Below are 20,847 nucleotides of genomic sequence, written 5' to 3'. Positions count from 1 at the left end.
GTGTTAACAGTCTGAAAACACTACATAAATAAAAATGGAATTCTAAACATATTTTCAAGTAACTCACAGGAAGTCAGGAAAAACAACACAACACAAAAAATAAAATGAAAGACATAAGCCCTAACTTATCAATAAGTACATTAAATGTAAATGATTGAACTATACCAATTAAAAGATTGGCAGAATGAATTAAAAAAAAAAAAGACTTAACTATATGTTACCTACAAGAAACTCACTTTTTTAACAATATAGACAGGCTGAAAGTAAAGAGATGGAGAAATATATCATGCAAATATTAAAGCAAGAGTGGCTATATTAATACTAGATAAAGTAGGCTTTAGACTAAAAAAGTTATAAGAATATATTATTATTAAAGTGTCAGTCCTTCAAGAAGACATGACAGTATAAATGTGCATGTACCAAAAAACATAGATGCACACTATGAAAATCAAAAGCTAATAGAACTGGAAGGAGAAACAGAAAAATTTACAGTTATAGATGCAAGCTTCAACACTTCTCTCTCAATAACTGATTGAACAACTAGTCAGAAATCAGCAAGAATATAGAAGAATTAACACCACCGTTAGATCTGATCAATACAAGATCTAATCAGTGTTTATAGAACACTCCACCCAGCAACAGCAGGCTGTACTCTTTTCAAGCGCTCACAGAACATACTACAAGATAGAGCATATCCTGGGTTATAACATAAATCTCCACTAAGTTAAATAAAGTCATACAGAGTGCATTCTCTGACCATAGTGAAATCAAAGTAGAAATCAATAACAAAGATAATTGGAAAATGTCCAATCACTTGGAAACCAGACAATAAAACTTCTAAACAATATATGGGTCAGAGAGGTCTCATTTTAAAAATACATTAAACTGAATAAAAATACAGCACATCAAAATTTGAAGGGACCAGCTAAAGCAATGCTAAAAGGGAACTTAACAACACTAAATGCATATATAAAAAAAGAGGGACAGCCTCAAATTACCCATCTAGGCTTCTATCTCACAAACCTAGAAAGATAAGAGCAAAATAAATCCAAAGCAAGAAGAAGGAAGAAAATAAAGGTGAAAATGAAAATTAGTAAAACTGAAAACAAAAACAATAGTGAAGATCAATGGAACAAAAGAACTAGTTCTTTGAAAGATCAATACAATTGATAGACTGGCAAAGGAAAAAAAAGAAGACAGAAATGACCATTATCAGAAATGGTATCAGAAGCAAGGATGAAGACTATGCAGACATCAGAAGAGAAATAAGAGAATATTATGAACAATTCCACACATAAATTTACAACTTAGATGAAATGGACCAATTCTTAAAAAATACAAATGATCAGAATTCATTAAGTCTGAAGTAGATCATATGAACAGCCGTATAATGTAAAGCAAATTTGTAACTAAGAAGCTCCTAGAAAGAAAACTCCAGCTCAGGTGTCTTTGCTGGATACATCTACCAGACTTTTAAAGAAGAATTAAAACCAATCTTCAAAGACATTACAAAAAGAAAAAACTACACACTAGTATCCTTCCTAGAGTAAACCCAAATAGTCTTGACAAAATATTTGAATTCAGAAATATTTAAAAGAATTACACACTTTGACCAAGTGGAGCTTATTCCAGGGATGCAAAGCTGGTTCACTGTTTGAACTCATGTGGAAACAACCTTAATAAAATAAAATGATAAATTAAAAGAATGGACTAGGAGTACTCAGTGTACTTGATATTAGGACTTATTTATAGCTACAGTTATCAAAACATTGTGGTATTGGTAGAGGGGAAAACACATCAGTGGAACAAGATAGGAAACCCAGATATAGACCCATACACATACACCCAACTGATTTCTGACAAAGGTACAAAAACAATTCAGTGGAGGAAAGATAGCTTTTTCAGCAAATGGTTTTGGAGTGATTGGATATTCGTAGGCAAGAAAAAAATAGCCTTGACCCAAATCTCATGCTTTATACAAAAATGAACTCAAAATGCATCATGAGTGTAAATGTAAAACATTTTTTATTATGGGAGCAAATCTTTAAGATCTTGGTCTAGGCAGTGATTTCCTAGACTTAACACCAAAAGCACAATTTATGAAAGAAAAAGTTGATAAGCTGGATTTAATTAAATCTTTTTAAAAGTTTGCTCTGTGAAGAACCCATGAGGAGGATGAAAAGACAAAAAGAGTGAGAGAAAATATTTGCAAAGCATGTATCTTTAAAGGACTAGTATATAGAGTATATAAAGAACTTCCCAAACTCAAAACTAAAAAAGCAAATAATCCAGTTAGAAAATGGGTAAGAGGATGAAGGACATGGATAAGATTCCACTGAAGATGTCTACAAATGTCAGGTACATGAAAAGATTATCAACATCATTCATAAGCCATTAGAGAGAATGCAAAGTAAAGCCAAAATGAGATATCACTATGTGCCTATTAGAGTGGCCAAAATAAAAAATAGAACACCACCAAATACTGTTCTGGATGCAGAGAAACTGTATCACTCATACATTGTTGATGGGCTGTTAAATGACAGTAGTCACTTTGTAAAATAGTTCGCAGTGTCACAAAAGACTATGGAGTTACCATGCACCCAGCAATTGCATTCCTGAGCATTTATCCCAGAGAAATGAATATTTATGTTTATGTATAAACATAAACCTGTGGATGAATGTATATAGCAGTTTTATTCATAATACAAAAAAAAAACCCAACCCAAATGCTGTTCAGTGGGTAAATGATGGAACAGTGGTACTTTCATACCATGGAGTGCTAGTCAGCAATAAAAAGGTATGAGCTATGGTTGTCCCTTCTTATCTACAGGGAATACATTCCAAGATCCCCTTTGGATGCCCAAAACCACAAATTATACTGAATTCCCCCATCAATGCTGTTTTTACCTGTGTATGCATACCTATGATAGGGTTTAATTTACAAATTAGACACAATAAGAGATTCCCAACAATAGCTTATAACAATATGCTGTAATAAAAGTTATGTGAATGCAGTTTCTCTCTCAAAGTATGTATCTTATGTGCTGTACTCACTCTTCCTGTGATGATGTGAGATGTTAAAATGCCTAAGTGATGAGATGAAGTGAGGTGAACAATGTAGGCATTGTGTTATAGTGTTAGGCTACTACTGCTGTGACATCAGGTCAGGAGGATCATCTGTTTCCAGACAGTGGTTGACTACAGGTAACTGAAAGCACAGAAAGCAAAACTGGATCAGGGAGATGACTGCATTGACTTCCATAACAACCTGGATTGATCGCCAAAGAATTATGCTGATAGAGAAAAGTCAGTCACAAAATGTTTCATTCCATTTCTTTACTGTATTATTCCATTTACATGACATTCTTGAAATGCCAAAATTATAGCAATAGAGAACAGGTCAGTGGTTGTTTGGGTTTAAAGAAGGGATAGAGGGGCAGGAAGTGAGTGTGGTGTTAAAAGGGCAACATGAAGATGGACATGTTCTGTATCCTGATTGTATCAATGTCAATATCCTATCTGTGATTATACTGTATTATTATAGATATACTATAATTTTAAAAGATACTACCATTGCAGGAAATTAGGTAATATGTACAGGGAACCTGTCTATATTCTTAAAATTTAATGCAAGTTTAAAGTTACCTCAAAATAAAAAGTTTAATTGAAAAATGAATAAAATGGAAAGTATCTTTTGGTAAAATGAGACTGAGGTAGAAATGTATTTTGTAAGGCTTTCAATACCAGAATAGACTTTGGATTTAATTCTTTAGATAATAATAAACTAGAAAAAATTCTTGATTATGAGTATGGCACAAAGTAAATGACTAGACAGTTACTCTAATCACAGTAGTCAATTGTCTTACATGTACAATTGTGGATTATGATAGTATTTCACAAACATCTTCTAAAAATATCTTAATGTTTGGAAATTATTCTTTTAAGAAGTAATGCCTCCTACAGATTCAATGCAATCCCTCTCAAAATACCAACAGCATTCTTCAACAAACTAGAGCAAATAGTTCTAAAATTCATACGGAAACACAAAAGACCCTGAATACCCAAAGCAATCCTGAGAAGGAAGGATAAAGCTGGGGGGATTACACTCCCAACTTCAAGCTCTACTACAAAGCCACTGTAACCAAGACAATTTGGTACTGGCACAAGAGCAGACCCATAGACCAATGGAACAAACTAGAGAGCCTAGATATAAACCCAAGCATATATGGTTAATTAATATACTATAAAGGAGCCATGGATATATAATGGGGAAATGACAGCCTTTTCAACAGTTGGTGTTGGCAAAACTGGACAGCTACATGCAAGAGAATGAAACTGGTTTATTGTCTAGCCCCATACACCAAAGTAAACTCAGAATGGATCAAAGACCTGAATGTAAGTCATGAAACCATAAAACCCTTAGAAGAAAACATGGGCAAAAATCTCTTGAATATAAACATGAGCAACTTTTTCCTGAACGTATCTCCTTGGGCAAGGGAAACAAAATAAAAAATTAACAAATGGGACTACATCATGCTAAAAAGCTTCTGTACAGCAGAGGACACCATCAGCAGAACAAAAAGGTATCCTACTGTATGGGAGAATATATTTGCAAATGACATATCCAACAAGGGATTAACATCCAAAATATATAAAGAACTCACATGCCTCAACACCCAAAAAGCAAATAACCCTATTAAAAACTGGGCAGAGGATATGAATAGACACTTCTCCAAAGAAGAAATTCAGATGGCTAGCAGGCACATGCAAAGATGCTCTGCGTTGCTAATTATCAGGGAAATGCAAATTAAAACTGCAATGAGATATCACCTCACTCCAGTTAGGATGGCCAACATAGAAAAGATGAAGAATAACAAATGCTGGCGAGGATGCAGAGAAAGGGGAAACCTCCTACACTGCTGGTGGGAATGTAAACTAGTTTAACCATTGTGGAAAGCAGTATGGAGGTTCCTCAAAAAACTCAAAATAGAAATACCATTTGACCCAGGAATTCCACTCCTCGGAATTTACCTGAAGAATCCCAGTTTGAAAAAGACATATGCACCCCTATGTTTATCACAGCACTATTTACAATAGCCAAGAAATGGAAGCAATCTAAGTGTCTATCAGTAGACGAATGGATAAAGAAGATGTGGTACATATACACAATGGAATATTATTCAGCCGTAAGAAGAAAACAAGTCCTATCATTTGCAACAACATGGATGGAGCTAGAGGGTATTATGTTCAGTGAAATAAGCCAGGCAGAGAAGGACAAGTACCAAATGATTTCATTCATCTTTGGAGCATAAAAACAAAGCAAAAACTGAAGAAACAAAACAGCACCAGATTCACAGAACCCAAGAATGGATTAACAGTTACCAAAGGGAAAGGGACTGGGGAGGGTAGGTGGGAAGGGAGGAAGAAGGGGAACAAGGGTCATTACGATTAGCACACATAACATAGCGGGGGTTTGGGGGGCACAGGGAAGGTACTATAGCACAGAGAAGACAAGTAGTGACTCTATAGCATCTTACTACACTGATGGACAGTGACTATAATGGGGTCTGTGGTGGGGACTTAATCGGGGAATCTAGTAACCTCAATAATTACTATTGAGTAGCTCATGTAATTATATATTAATGATACCAAAGAAAAAAAACTAACTAAAAACCAAAAAAAATGGGTTAGTAGGTAAAAAAAAAAAAAAGTAATGCCTTAAAAAGAGAATTGGGTTTTTATTAGTACTATGAAATTACCTGAAGTAGTCCATTTAGTGTACAGAAGTTAAATACTAGATTTAACTAAGATATTAGTACTGAAGTACAACTTTGGCATATTTTGAGAGATATGCTTCTTTTTTAGGTATTGATCAATACCTTGGTGTTTGTAAAGTACATTGTTTGAATCTCTTATTGTGTTTTCCCATTGGAGCAACATTATAAATGATGGCTTTATTTCTGAGTCAAAGATCTATTTAAGAATCTGAAGAACATTTTGGACCATCTCCTGTGATAAATGGACCATCCGCCTAATATTTATGCAGTAGGGTTCACAGACTACCTGAAAGCTGTCTCTGAATCCCAGATACAAGAAGCCCTTTCAAAACCAAAGTCCAGAGAATTTGTATATAATTAATACTGCAGTGTGATATGTAACCATCCAGAAATAACTACCTAATGAGCATCTATTTGCTTGCACAGTACCTATGGCAGCCACCACATGGGATCAAAAAAGTATTTCTAAAATATCCCATTGCAGGAGGCTTACAATCTAGTTTAAGAAGCAAGCTATATTTATGATTATTAGAAATGACAGATTGAGAATAGGGTAGCTCCTGCCTTTAGATCAAAGCATTACAGCTTTTATAAATTACCTCATGAAGACATTTTGGTGACCAATCTACCATTGCTTCTTTTGGACAGAGGGGTATAAGATGGGAAATAGAATTCTTTATAAATAAATATCACAAAATTAGCAAAGTGAGATAGGAAAATTAGAGACTATCTAGATTCATTCCAAAACAAAATCAGACTTTTTCCTGGACTGTGGGATATTGCAGTGAATACATAGACACAGTCCCTACCCTCATGGAATTTACTTTTTTTTTTTTAAAGTAAATAAATTTATTTATTTATTTATTATTATTAACTTAAAGGTCCATAATTTGACCTAGTTGGAAACCCAAAGTTTACTTAAATAATGTACATTATAAAAGATCAAAAGGGTAATGATTGGTTTTTGTCCCGCTGCAGGAAAGGTTCTAAATTAATTTTAACATCTGCTAAAATGTGCCACTTGACAAAGCTTCATAGACTTAATCAATACTGGGAATTAAATTACAGTTATACCTAGAGATTCCACTACATTTAAACATGGGATTCCTTATAGTCTTAGGAAAATAAGTGACTTTTAAACAAAATAAAAATAGGTATGCCTCACTTTAAACTATAGCCTTGCCTAAATTTTCCATAATCTTAGTACCCATTGTCCTAAAATATCTCACATTGGGAATAGATATTCTAATACAAGAAGTAATCAGTTAAAACTAAACGAAGTTTTTGGCACTTACAAATTGTCTTGATAAAATGGGACTCCATGAACTCCCCAAGTAAAATAGTTAATATGGCCCAATGTAAATTAAAATAGAGCTTTCAAAGATTAAAATGTACTATATCAAACAGTTAATAAAGGCATGATTATCCTTACTGCTTCTCCATTTAACAGCCCAATTTTGCCTGTTCTTAAACCAAAAAGTGGCAAGGAGCAAGCTCAACCTAGATAGTTTTTGGAGAATATAGAAAATGTAGTTTGAAAGAACTTTTAGAGAATGTTTAACTCAACTCAAATATAATGTTTAAAAATTCTGGCATCAAAAATTCTTTATGGTAAAATCTCCTTACTATTTTAAGAAGCTTCATTTCCTACACCAGTAGTTGGTGCTGGTTGCACATTAAAATTTTGTGAAGAGATTTTGAAAAAAAATACTGATTCCATAACCTCAGCTCTAGACATTATGATTTAATTGATATCAAATGTGACCTGAGCACTGTTTTTTTTTTTTATTTTAGTAAATCCTTAGAAATTAAAATAGGAAGCCCAAATTAGGAACCACTGACCTATAGCATACTAAGTTCTAATATTTTATATGAGGGCTTTTTTGATCAGCTCTTGACTTAGAAGCTATTCTTTACAATTCTGTAGGTCTCTGAACAGTCAATACTGATCATCCCTGCTTCCATTTTTTTATACATGTTCTTATCTAAGCTTGTAATGGAATTTACTTTTTTAAGAGGAATAAATTGTTCAGGAATAGAATGAAGAATAGCTCACTTTAGCCTGGAATGTGAAAAAAAAAAAATGTTCATGGTGTAGGTTGCATGGAGATACTTATGGTGCTAAAAAAAATTTTGACCTTGAACAAGTTTCCTAACCATTTGGAGCCTCGGGGTCTTGCCTGTAAAGTAGGGATAATAATGGATGATGTGACAATGTATTAGGTTCAAAGTGTGGCAGTTTGTAACTGCCTATTATTAGTAGTAGTATAATAGTAACTACTGCTATTATTATTATTTGAATGTCACTAATGAATGAATAAAAAAGATTAGGATACTCAAAAAGGAAGAAGGAGAATATTAGGAGATGAAGCACAATAGTAAGAAGCAACCTGGACATTCCTTTATGTTCAAGGCAGTAGGGAGACTTGCCTGGCTAGTATCAAAAGTTGTATTGTAGGTAATAATATTAGTAATTGCAAACAATTTATAATACTTTTAAAAGAAATTGTTACTGTTTTACTATTTCCTCGATTAGCCTAAAGTAGTTTTTTGTTGTTATTGTTAACATGACAGGCAGTCTTTTATAATATAAAATCTTTGCTTGCCAAGTTTTACTCATTATTTTTTCAGAGATTGGAAACGCTTATGCTGTTTTAAGTAATCCGGAAAAACGAAAACAGTATGACCTGACAGGGACTGAGGAACAAGCGTGTAATCACCAAAACAATGGCAGATTTAATTTCCATAGAGGTTGTGAAGCTGATATAACTCCAGAAGACTTGTTTAACATATTCTTTGGTGGTGGATTTCCTTCAGGTATTTTAATGTTAATTATAAATATTTTACGAAGCTAGAGATCCTTATCTCTAGTTAGGCTATTTAGAAATGTACCTACTCTCTCCCCTTCATTTCATACAGTATTATCATCCTGTGATGGTTTTTCATGAAAGTAGAATGAAAATGTTAGACTTACTACCTGTACTATTTGTCTTCCTTTTTCCCAGAACATACTTTAATTAAAAAAATAAGAAATAAACAGTACAGATATTCCTCATTTTATATAAACCAAAAGAAAGGATGTGTGAGTAGGAAATCCAGTGGCAACGTGTCGCATGTACTTGCAATCATAGGAGGTATCTTAGACACTGGATGACCATTTGACATTGGTTCTCTGGAGAACTTTGTAGATACTTCATTAATACCATTACAGATTGCTAATTTGGGTGTATGTGGGAGTGCTACCCATTGAAATATTAAAATATCTGATTCACAAACCCGAAAGTTTCTGTGATGACTGCCCTTGCACTGTTCACCATGTAAGAACTTATTCACTATGTAAGAATTTGTTCACCATGTAAGAACTTGTTCGTTATGCTTCAGAAGATTGGAGACTGTTGAGAATTAGGCTTGGGGTTGATTAATGATTGTGCATTGAGTCCCCTATACAGAATTTTATTGTTGTTAACAACCATTTGATCAATAAATATGAGAGATGCCCTCTCAAAAAAAAAAATATCTGGTTCATAGGTTATATATAAAGTAAGTGGGTTTTTAAACTTATATTAAGGTAGAAGTAATTATTTGAGCCAAGCTCTCAAATTAAAACACTGTAGAGGTGTTACTAAAGGATTAGAATTTTTAGTACCACATAAGTAGTATTGAACTTTACTTATATTTATTCTTGAGTACTGAATGGAAATTAATTGAACTTAACTTACATTTATTCTTGAGTATTTGAGTGGAAATTAATTTTCTTTAAGAGAAGCTCCTCTAAGGTGGTTAGAATATAGCTCCAGTCTTGTTTACAACATTTACTTAAGGTGCTAAGTTAAGCATCCCATTCAACATTAGGAGAATCTTTATGAATACAGCAAAATAGTTTGGCTTGGTGGCCCAGTCTGAATAGTATCAGAAGAATTGTGGTCATAGTACATTTTGTAAACCATCCTTGAAGAGAAAAAAAAGTGTGTAAACACAAATTAGTGACTGAAAATATAACTTATATTTTGACATATTAGTATACATAATTACATCTCACAAAAAAACTATTCAGACTAACAATTTTGACTGAAAATGTGCTAGAAACAACTACAAATCTTTCAGGTAATAGTTTTTGGATATTTGAGTTTCAGTTATCTTGCTTATTATAACATAGTTTACTCTGTCAGGGGTTGCCATTTCTGGCTGGCCACCTTATTTGGACACAACTTGAATGGTCATTAGCAAGAGAATATTTGAGCATATTGTGACCCACCTATACCATAGTATATTATATAGCTTTAAATAAATGATTTAGAGCACTATTTTTTGATAAATGTGAAAAGCAGAGTTTCAGAGCAACAATCCAAGTTTGTAAAAACAAACCACTGCAACAAAATTCTTGTATGTATGCAGTATTGGGAGGAACTCTTATTAAAGATTTCAGAAAGAACTTTTACTTTACTTTAAAGGAAGCAAAGTCTGGGAAGAATCATTCCTTTTTCAGTCTACCCTTCTCTCCAAGAAGAAAGGGCAATAAACATTCACTAGTCAGACACACTGTTTTCATAATTTTTAAGAATAAAAATGTAAAAAATGTTTTTTCTGATCATAGTTGCTCTCTCTAACCATGCTTTTAATTTTCTAGGTAGTGTACATTCATTTTCAAATGGACGAGCTGGTTATAGCCATCAACATCAGCATCGACACAGTGGACATGAAAGAGAAGAAGAAAGAGGAGATGTATGTTTATGATATGATTAGAAACCATAAAATGGCAAATTTCATCTCAGGAAAGGCAATTAGAGTTGTCTGAAAATAGGGCACTTTGTTGTAAAAGCACTGAGTTTTCTCTTGCCAGAGGTATTTAATGGAGACGAGAAAGCCCTTTAGGGATTCTGGGGTCTGATAGACATCAGCTGGAGGGTGTTTGGGCAATCTAACAGATTTGGTGTTCTTTGATTCTAGGGAAGATACACTGCAGTGTGCATGTTTTGAAGATAACTTCTTACTGTTTGGTCCTAAAGGATTTATAATTAATACTGAAAAATAAATTGAAAGTAACTGTCTTTGTTTTAATACAGCTGTACCTAATTGCATAAATTACATGACACAGAAAGGTAGATGGAAAGAGCACTAGATTAGAAATTAAAAGGCAGGGGCCCTGCTCTATCACTCATTCATTTCCCTGTTGCACCCTGAAATCTAAGGTAAAAATAGTTTTGCCAACTTGCCTCATACTGAGAATTAAGTCTATGAGAGAGAGAGTGAGAACTTCCTCGTCTGTGAAATGAGATCAGGTTATGTCAGCGTTTTCCAAATCAGGATCTCTAGGTGAAGCACCTGGAAAGTTACATTTTTAAGAAACCCCAGGAAGTTTGTTGGTCAGGCAGATGTGAAAGTAGTGAGCCAGGTGATATCGAATGTCCTTTCTGCATCTAAAAATGTGTAGCAGCTGTTTGATTATTGACAACTACAGTTTTCTTACAATTTGTTATTCTTTGATTATTTTTTATAGGGAGGTTTTTCTGTGTTTATCCAGCTGATGCCCATTATTGTATTGATCCTCGTGTCATTATTAAGTCATTTGATGGTCTCTAATCCTCCTTATTCCTTGTATCCCAGATCGTAAGTAACTAAGTGAAGTTTTACAAAAATAAAAATTTGTTGTTTCTTACCTATCATCCTTTAAAGGTCTTTGCTCTTTAAAATTTTTAAGTTACAAGTCTGTTACTGCAAGTGTACCAGATTTAAACATCTCTAACTTTAAAAATGGTAAGTCTGTAGTATGTTGTTAATGTACAGTTCTGTTAAATTGTGGATAAAGATAGAGAGCAGCTAGATTCAAACTTGACAGCAATTTAATTCAATAGTTAATGTGTTGACATTGAAGACAAGAAATACTTCAAAGACAAAAATAGATTGTGATTGATGTTACATAGATTTGTGTCATTAAGGGAGAAATGATTTCACTCTGATGTTTGTAAAATACTGATTAAATAAAGGCAAATATTACTTCTTTTGTTATATGAAGTATTTTTATACAATATACTTCATATATGAAGAGGTCAGGACATGAAATTTAAAGCATTATCCATTCTAGATAACGTTAGTGTAATACAGTGAACCTAAAGGAAACCTTGTAAAATTATATTGCCAGGGATTTTACAATATTAACAACAGATTGGTCTAAAAGTAAGAAATAATTTTTTTCTTACAAATAAGATTTTTATTAACTAAAAAATTGAGATAACTTTTAAGAACATAGTATATTAACAATATGATTACTTTTTATGACACGGATGGTGTTCTGTTATATCAATAATTTATGTAATTATATAAATAAAATTTTACCAGTATTAATTTTAAAATAATTTTAAAATGTTATGTTAGCTTGTTTTATCATAGATCAGATTGTACAATTTTAATTAAAAAAATAATGATCAAGCATTTCTTTTACAGTGGATCAGGGCAAACGATTAAAATGGTGACAGAAAATTTGGGTGTCATTTATTATGTCAACAAGGACTTTAAAAATGAATATAAAGGAATGTTATTACAAAAGGTAGAAAAGAGCGTGGAAGAAGATTATGTGACTAGTATTCGAAATAATTGCTGGAAAGAAAGACAACAAAGTAAGTTTATCAAATGTTTAAGATTTAAAAACTTATTCAAAGTCTTTGGAATTGATTACTGTAGATTTCTGTACTCAAGGATGTCCTAGAATTATCTGGTACATAATTGGAGCCCAATACTTAAATGAGACAGTTTGTTTTAATGTACATGTGGCCTTATAACATGTAAGTCTTGGCACATGGCAAAGACTTAATAAATGGTATTTGTGTTATTGTTATTACCAATAAATATTTGGTTGAATAAGTGAATAATACCAAATTTCATTCTATTTAAAATGTTGTGAACCATGCATCATTATTTATATACCACTAAGAAAGAAAAAATACCCTGACACATAAGGTATGTCATCAATTTTAATATGCATCCTGTTACAGAGTTAAGTTTGAAACTCTTCATTAATTTAGCTTAATATTTAGCACTTAATGTACACTGGGTTTTGTTGACATTTCATTTTCCTTTATTTGTACATAGAAAAGTCCTTGGGAACACTTATAGTCAATTTGCAGCCTTTTCCAGCCTCAGGTTCCTTAATTTAAGAAGCAGCACCACCTACAAAAAAGTTGGCCATAAGAATCTGCTGAGATGCTGCATGTGAATTGAATATTATTGTGGTTTTTGTTTTTCTGACTATTAGGAAGACTTTTGAATTAGACAGAGGAACATTGAATTCTAGCTCTGAAATTTTTAGTTGGGTAATTTAAGGCAAATATTCTGATCTCTATGAGTTTATTCCCTCATGTCTAAAATGGGTGATTGTGATGAGTAGAAGGAGGTAGAATATTCCTGTAGAGAACTTGGTATAGTGAATTATAGAAACCATTATATAAACTATAATTTATATAATGCATATTGTTTCAGTCACTGTCCCAAGTACTTCGTGTGTGTGTGTGTGTGTGTGTGTGTAAATAACTCATTTAATCTCCACAAGAACACTGTGAGGTTATTATACCCATTTTACATATAAGGAAACTAGGGCAAAGAGAGATTAGTAACTTGCCCAAGGCCATAGATCCATGATCCAAAATCAGTCTGTCTCTAGAGTTCAGCCAATGTACTCCAGTCTTCTCAATAATACCTACCTTTATGGATTTGTTATGAAATTAAATCAGGCAATGGTTAAAGTGTTTCACATAGAGTAAATGCTCAGAAAATGGTAGCAGTTATCATCTTTCATCCACTAGTGAAAATGTGATAAAACATAACCTTTGTATATTTCTAAGGAAGTTCTTTTTTCTGGCCTTGGTTTCCTCATTTGTGTAATAGCAGTTAAAGGAGATAGAATTTGTTTGGTTTGTAAGTCTGAAATCAGTCCATTCTCAATGTGAAGGTTACATTAGATGAGTGTTTTCAGTTGGGGATGATTTGCCTCTGCCTCCCAGAAGACATTTGGTAATATCTGGAAATTTTTTTGTGCGTCAGCATAGGGTAGGGGAGGAAGGGATTGCTGCTGACATCTACTGGATTGAGAACAGGGATGCTGCTAAAATCCTACAATGCACTGGACAGCTCCCCACAACAAAGAATTATCTGATCCCAAATGCCAGTATTTCTGAGGTTGAGAAACCTTGCATTAGCCAAAGGTCTTAAAGACAGTGTATGCCAAGTTGTATCTCATTTCATTTCATTTTTTGATTCCTAGTACCTTGCACAATCCTTGGCACATCATAGGCATGTAGTAAATTTTGATGGATATATGAACGATTGGATAAATGATTAATGAATTCATATTAATGAATGTATGAAAGAACTGTTTATTTTGTATTAAAAGAGTGACTAGCCTATTAGCTATATCCACAAATTCAAGTTTTGTATCAGCCAAATATGGGTGATTTTTGGATTATGCATGCTTACATTCCATTACCTTAAATAATTGGGAATTGACTGTATAAGTAGAAGAAAGGAAAAAATATTCATATTTATGGAAGGTAGTGTTATGATTAAAGTGGAGGCTCTAGACTGCCTTGCAAGATCCTGGCTCCACCAATACATTAGTTAGGCTGAGTTATTTAACCTCTTTAAATCTCAGCTCATTGAAATATGGGCCAAAACAAATAATATATGTTGATACTTAGCCTAATGCCTTGCACTAGTAACTATTCAATATTATTATTTAATCATTTTTTATTCCATCCCTACAACTAATCCATTAGTTGAATGTTTCATTTGTTAATTAGGATGAACTCACCTTGTTTTATAAATTAATATCGTCAAAAGATTGTTGGCCAATGGATTTTTTTTGCCAGGGCTCTTCTGTTTGAAGTGACTTCTAACACTTCCTAATGTCAGGAATATGGTGAAATAGGTGTTTTATAAAATACAAGCATTAATTTGAGGTAATGGAAAGAACATTAGACTGGGCACTGGAGGTTTGGACTGAAATCTAGACTCTGTCACTGACTAGCCAGTGAACTTTGGTTGTCTGCCTCATTTGGGAACAATCGTGCAGAAAGATTCTGCAAGTGTATCATTTGTAAATAAAAGGGGTGGAGTCATTTTGGTTGAGTTGTTAAATCCTAGCCTGATTGAATAAAGATCATCTGTGAAGATGTTTACAAATAAAATACGCTCTTACCTCATGAGTATATTTTGAATGTGGTCCTGTTGTCTTCTGCTTTGGCTGTTTCCCAGAGAGTAACCTGTTTTTTCCTTTATTTGGTTACATCTTCTATAAGTGCTCCCACCCTTCAGAGGTGTTAAAAACAGTGAAATGGCTGAGAATAACAGGAAAATGACAAGGAATAGTTCCCTGAGGAATGTTTGATTTCTACTCCCTTTATTTTTCTTCAGTAATGCCATCCACATATTGAAGGAGGCCTCAGGAGTACTTACCTGCTGAGCACTGCTACTATGATTGTATAGCAGGCTTTTTTTCTTGTTTGTGTCCCTTCAGTATGGTTATTAAATTTTTTTTAATTCAAACAAGTTCAGAACAAGATTTTAAATTGTTCAACTCAAGTCTTGGCATAATTAATCTGAAATCTTAATAAAAGGTCACAGCAAAAACAACCACTAGCCGTACTGAATAGCATGTGATATCTTTAGGCTGAGAGATCAAGATGAGGCTTTAGAGTAGTAGTTTTTAAATCTCTAAGGACAGGAGTGGGAGGAAAGGGTTGATATGCTTCTATCCTTATTTCTTTTCCAGAGGGTTTCTGTGTTTGCTTTAAATCCTAGGCTTCTAGCTAGTTTTTAGGAGTAAAACTTGGATTTAGTTCTTTTAAAAAAATATTCAGTTTATAGAAATATATTGAAGGGCTTCTATGAAACATCATTTGAATTTAAACAATTGGATGATCTAAATTATTATTTACTTAGCAAAATATTTTTGTTAACAGAAACAGATATGCAGTATGCAGCAAAAGTGTACCGCGATGACAGACTGCGAAGGAAGGCTGACGCCTTGAGCATGGACAACTGTAAAGAACTGGAACGGCTGACCAGCATTTATAAAGGAGGATGAACTGGAATTCTGTTCATAACTTTTAGCATACTCCATATTTTTTCTGTAAGTTAAGTTTAGTTTTATCATGAGAGCTAAAGAAAAAGGTTGGGTATTAAGAACTAAACTGAATAGTTGGTCCCTGAAATCTTGGACTGTTTATGACCTACTGGCTCCTTTAAATACTAAGAAATTGAAAACTAAAATTAATATTTTAGTTCTACTTCTGCAATTATTTTCACTTTAAAAGCTTACATTATTCCTAACTAAAAATGTCTTGAGGAAGGATTAGCACACCTGTAGTACTTTCCAGTTTAGTGATTCTAAATTTTTTCTCTTGTCATGTAAATATTTATGGAATGATCATTTTGTGTACATACAGGTTATGTACTGTATGCCTTTTTATTTAAATTCTTTTAGTGTTTAGCTCTGTAAGACTCTTAGTTTAAATTGATGGAAAGATATCCTATGATAAAATTACATTTTCCTTCTCAGATGTCAAATGTGTGGAGTTTAAACAATGAAACTTTTTCAAAAAGAAAAGAAAAAAAGAAGCTGTTTAACTTTGTGTAAAATCTTGTAGCATTATCAGCTTAGAGGGAATTGATATTTTTAATATTGCCATTATATTCCAAAATATATATTGAGATAAATGAACTGGTGTAGAATATCGGTTTGCTATTTATTTAGTTTTATGAATTGCTAAGCCATGCATAGAAATGAAATGATATACTGATATTAAAGAAAATGTGAGGAAATGGCTATGTAGATATTAAACAAAAAAGGTCTTCAACAGTCAATTGCAGTCATGTCATTTGCAATTCCAGTAATTAAAAGGCCCCCAAATTTTCATATGTATGTTTTGAAAGTTGCTAAAATTTATGAAGGAGATGATCCACCTGTTTTTCCGCTATAGACATTTGCTGTTTCTTCTTAGTGATCACTTAAGCAGGATCCAAAAGTAAATGGATTCCTCTACAAATACGTAATAAGAAATATTACTACTAAAATGAAGCTTTGTGCCTTTTAACCTGATTGCCAACTCTTAAACATATAAGTAAGATTACAGCACACTTACTTGATCAGAGCATGATCTGTTTGGCCACATACAACAGGGAGCAAAAATATAGCAGCAGGTCAAATGGTGATTTACAGCAAGTTATCCTTAAAAATTCTGAGCTAAAATCTATTCACCATTGAGTAATTCAATTAGCCCTATAGGAATAAGCTCTCCATAATTAAATCCATAATATAAATTAGAAAAAGCAGCTGGAAATTGAAGATTTTGGTGCCTCTATATTAGGTTTGAAACTATTTGATTTTTAGTCTATTACATTTAACAGTTGTAATATTCTAATGATTTTGTTTCATACTCAGTTAATGGAACCAAACACATCTTTGGTAGTATTTTTGTATGTGAGAAAATGCAAGTTAGAGTGGCAGTGTTCTTTCATTTAAAGATTTCTTTCTGGAAGAAGTTTATTTATAGCATCTATTGAATAAAACTGCTAAAATGATATTTCTTTTTAAAATGTTCTCTTTTGTGCCCTCCCCCAGGTGAATCAGTAGAAATGCCTAATTGAATTAGTAGATTAAACTAAGCTACATACTGTCCCAGAAAAACTGTACAATTAACCAATTTTAAGAAATGAAACCTTTAAAATAAAAAACAGCAGTGCTTAAAAGAAAATACATACTTAAATATTTCTTAAGCCTGTAGAAGAGTTTAAAAACAAAATAATATAGCATTCTAATTAACTTTGATGCATTAGAGAACATAAAAATTGAAATGAAAAAAATTTCATCCATTTATCTTTCTAGTTTTAATGGGAAATTTGCACTATTTTGGTTGATGCTAAAGTGAATTGAATTTTTATTGACTGATTCTTTTTTCCTAAATGCTGGCCTTAAGGGAGTAGATGAGCTTATTAAGTGAAGTTATATATTTGAAGTCACACGTGGCTTTTGGACAGTATTATATTTCAGTTGCATTGCTGCATTCTATCACATTTCATAAAATGTTTGGGGAAATGTCTTTGATAAAATAAAGTTTTTAAATAACTGTGGGAAATGACTGATGGAGTGCCTGACAATTTAAGTCTCCTATAAAGTATGCAGTTAAAGATTAAGTCCTTAATATCACCTACATCATGGTATAAAGGCCCAACCAAGTGTCTTAGAATTTGAGGATAATTCTACAAAGTCAGAAGACATTAGCCTCTTGAGATGTAAAATTTTTATGTTTGCCACTTTCATAATAAAAATCCCAGTGTTTTGCCATCTTATTTTTAGCTGCATGGGCCTTACATCTTCATTTGATAACTTGTATTTTTCATTTTAGTCATTGCCTAAAAACCCTCAAACTTGGAATATTACTCTACTAGCTTTAACTGGTATTTTAGAAGTTTGGCAGCAGTTGTATTTATCAGTGCTTTACATTTTTATCCCTTTTTATATACATGCACAAACATCATTGTCCTTATAAGGATTTGGGGGAAGTAAATAATACCTTTTCTTCTCTTTTTTGATTCCTTAGATCCCAGATAGACTGGTGCTAGTCATTTGTAAGTTTCAGAATTTATTTAGATCAAATCTGAGAATTTAATTCTCAACAATGAGAAACTTTAAGTTATAATCCTTCTAATAAGTGAAAACAATGTATTTAGGAACAGATTGCAATTGAATGCTTAAATAAGTATTTTTTCATAAGCACTACATTCTTATGTATAATTTATAAATATTTGGTAGAGAAAAGTAGGTCCTTAAGGCATATATATGCCAATGCATTAAGCCAGTCTGTTTTTGTGTCAGCTCAGGTGTTCACAGAACAGGAGTGTGGAACTCCAGCCCTTTACTTTCATTGCATTTTTATGCTTAAGTTTTCTCCTGTTAAGTTCCTCTATTACACTAGTATGTACAATAGTTACTGAGAAAAATGATTAACCTCTTGAATCTCTTTGTGGATCTGTAATATTTTTTAATGCACTTGTTATTTAACAAATGTGACATGTTAATGTTAGTTAACAATTCATTCCTACATATATCATTAAAAAAATTTATCTCCCATTTGTGTTAACCCAGTGAAATACTTCTTCATGTTGACCTAAGAACCAAATGAGCCATCTTCTCAGTTAAGTAAGTTAAAGGACTGAATAGTTCAAAAGGCAATTTTGTATGTTTATTTAGCTTTCCATGTGAAGCTTCGGTTCAGTACTACCTGTATAACTCTCTGTCTCCGTTCTGAGTGAAGCAAATTGAAAGGACATTCATAATCTTTTTTCTTATCTGAGCAGAAAAACTTCTGAAAATGAATAATAAATCTGAATTTTAAATAGCCAAAAAGTGTCTGTTGGCCACATTGGACTACTGCCTAGTTACAAATCCATAAATTTCTTTATAAACCAATAAAAAAAGTAGTAGTCTGATAATAACTTCCAAAACTTTTAAAATTCCAGTATGTAATAACAAAAAAAAGTATGTAGAATGACTATCTTCAAGGAATTCTTGCACATCCCATTAATAATCGTAAGCAACCTTTTGGTTTCATTACTATTAAATAGATGCTTTCATATAAATGAAAACTTTTCCCTTAAAACATTAATTCAAAACATACTCCTTATATTAAGGATTATATAACCACATTTTTTGGATAAATTCCCTGTGTGTAACTTTTTCCTGTTGGTATGTGATTCCTTTTCATTTAATTTTGTTATCTGCTGGTTTTGGGGCCAATAGATTTGTGAATATTCTGTGGATGTGTCCGTGTATACATGTATAAATATATTTTTTTTCCAGCTAATACCTCAAATGTGTGGTTAATATATAACACACTATGTTTGCACAGAGCAGGGCTTCCATTAGCAGTGGATATTCTTATTTCTAATTTTGAAATTCAGTCTGCAAAATTTCATTGGTATGAATTCTTTCTGTTGATCCTTTTTGTATTTTAAAACAGATTATATTATAAAGCTCATACTTTAAATATGATTGTGTCTTTCTATAACTAGCAATTGGGAAATACGCAGGGGTAAGAAGTGTTTCTAGAAATGTCTTAGGTTACTAAGTTGTTACTAACAGTTGGGGCTACTGTTTGCCAAGCTGTCTAGTAACTGCATAGCAGACAATACCCTGCATGAATATCTCACTCACTTTAGTATGGGGTCAGGACGTTCCAGTCCATATTCTACTTTGCCATTTAAGAGCACCACTAAAAAATAGAGATTTTTCAGTGATATTGGAGTATTTAAGCATCAATTTCTAAATGAATTGGTTTTGAGTTAGATGACTATACCAATTGAGAGAAGGAAGAAACTCATACATAAATGATATTTTGCAATAAGAAATGCTTCTTACCTATTTTTGTTTTCTGTTTTGTTTTTGTTTTTTGGATTGCTACATAGGACTTGCCATTTGAAGTTCAAATCATTTTTAAAAGCAGCAGGTAATTTTCTAGGTGTGATGGAATTTTAATGGAAGCCTTGTATAAGTTAAATGAAGTGAAACTGGTAAAGAGGATCTTACTTTTTTTGTCTATAGTGCATCCAAGATTATACAATAAAATCTAAAAAAATAAAATGTCTGATTTGTAAAGTATTTAATGTTATATCAGACTTATATAAAATAAAAGTTTCTGTGTGAGAACTCTTAAAGAAAATGCATTTGATTTTTAATGAATGTTCTACTGAATGATTTATAATGATTTTTGTCTCTCAGTCTCTGCAGTTTATCTCAATAGATGAATAAAAAGGAAGTCTGTTCTCACTGTAAGGATTTGTTTTTATCATGTTTTATATTCTTAATATTCCCTTTCATTTATTCAGGCATTTAACCAATGTGTGAATGCCTGCTATATCCCAAGCAGTGAACTGAGTGCTAGGAATGAATCATGGAACAAGACAAAAATTCCTTATGAGGTTTACATCTAGCAAGGAAAATAAATACTGAGTATATAACTACAGTTGACCCTTAAACCAGGTTTGAACTGCACAGGTCCACTTATAAGTGGATTTGTTTTCA

At 32.7% G+C, this 20,847-nt stretch overlaps 1 protein-coding gene across 2 annotated transcripts in view; it reads left to right on the top strand.

The window, feature by feature from the left end:
* DNAJB14 (DnaJ heat shock protein family (Hsp40) member B14) overlaps positions 1-20,598 on the top strand; it is a 51,590-nt gene extending 30,992 nt beyond the window's left edge. For both annotated transcript variants that reach the window (XM_036914038.2, XM_036914042.2), the window contains 5 exons: positions 8,409-8,594; positions 10,405-10,499; positions 11,275-11,384; positions 12,219-12,391; positions 15,728-20,598. In XM_036914038.2, coding sequence (XP_036769933.1) covers positions 8,409-8,594; positions 10,405-10,499; positions 11,275-11,384; positions 12,219-12,391; positions 15,728-15,852 — 689 coding nt within the window. In that variant the 3' untranslated portion in view covers positions 15,853-20,598. The remainder of the gene's footprint in view (positions 1-8,408; positions 8,595-10,404; positions 10,500-11,274; positions 11,385-12,218; positions 12,392-15,727) is intronic.
* Positions 20,599-20,847: the final 249 nt, after the last annotated feature.

Source organism: Manis pentadactyla, chromosome 5 (genome assembly GCF_030020395.1).
Source record: "Manis pentadactyla isolate mManPen7 chromosome 5, mManPen7.hap1, whole genome shotgun sequence".
Lineage (NCBI taxonomy): Eukaryota > Metazoa > Chordata > Mammalia > Pholidota > Manidae > Manis > Manis pentadactyla.
Note: the sequence above shows the minus strand (reverse complement) of the source record. Positions and strands in the feature narration are given on the sequence as shown.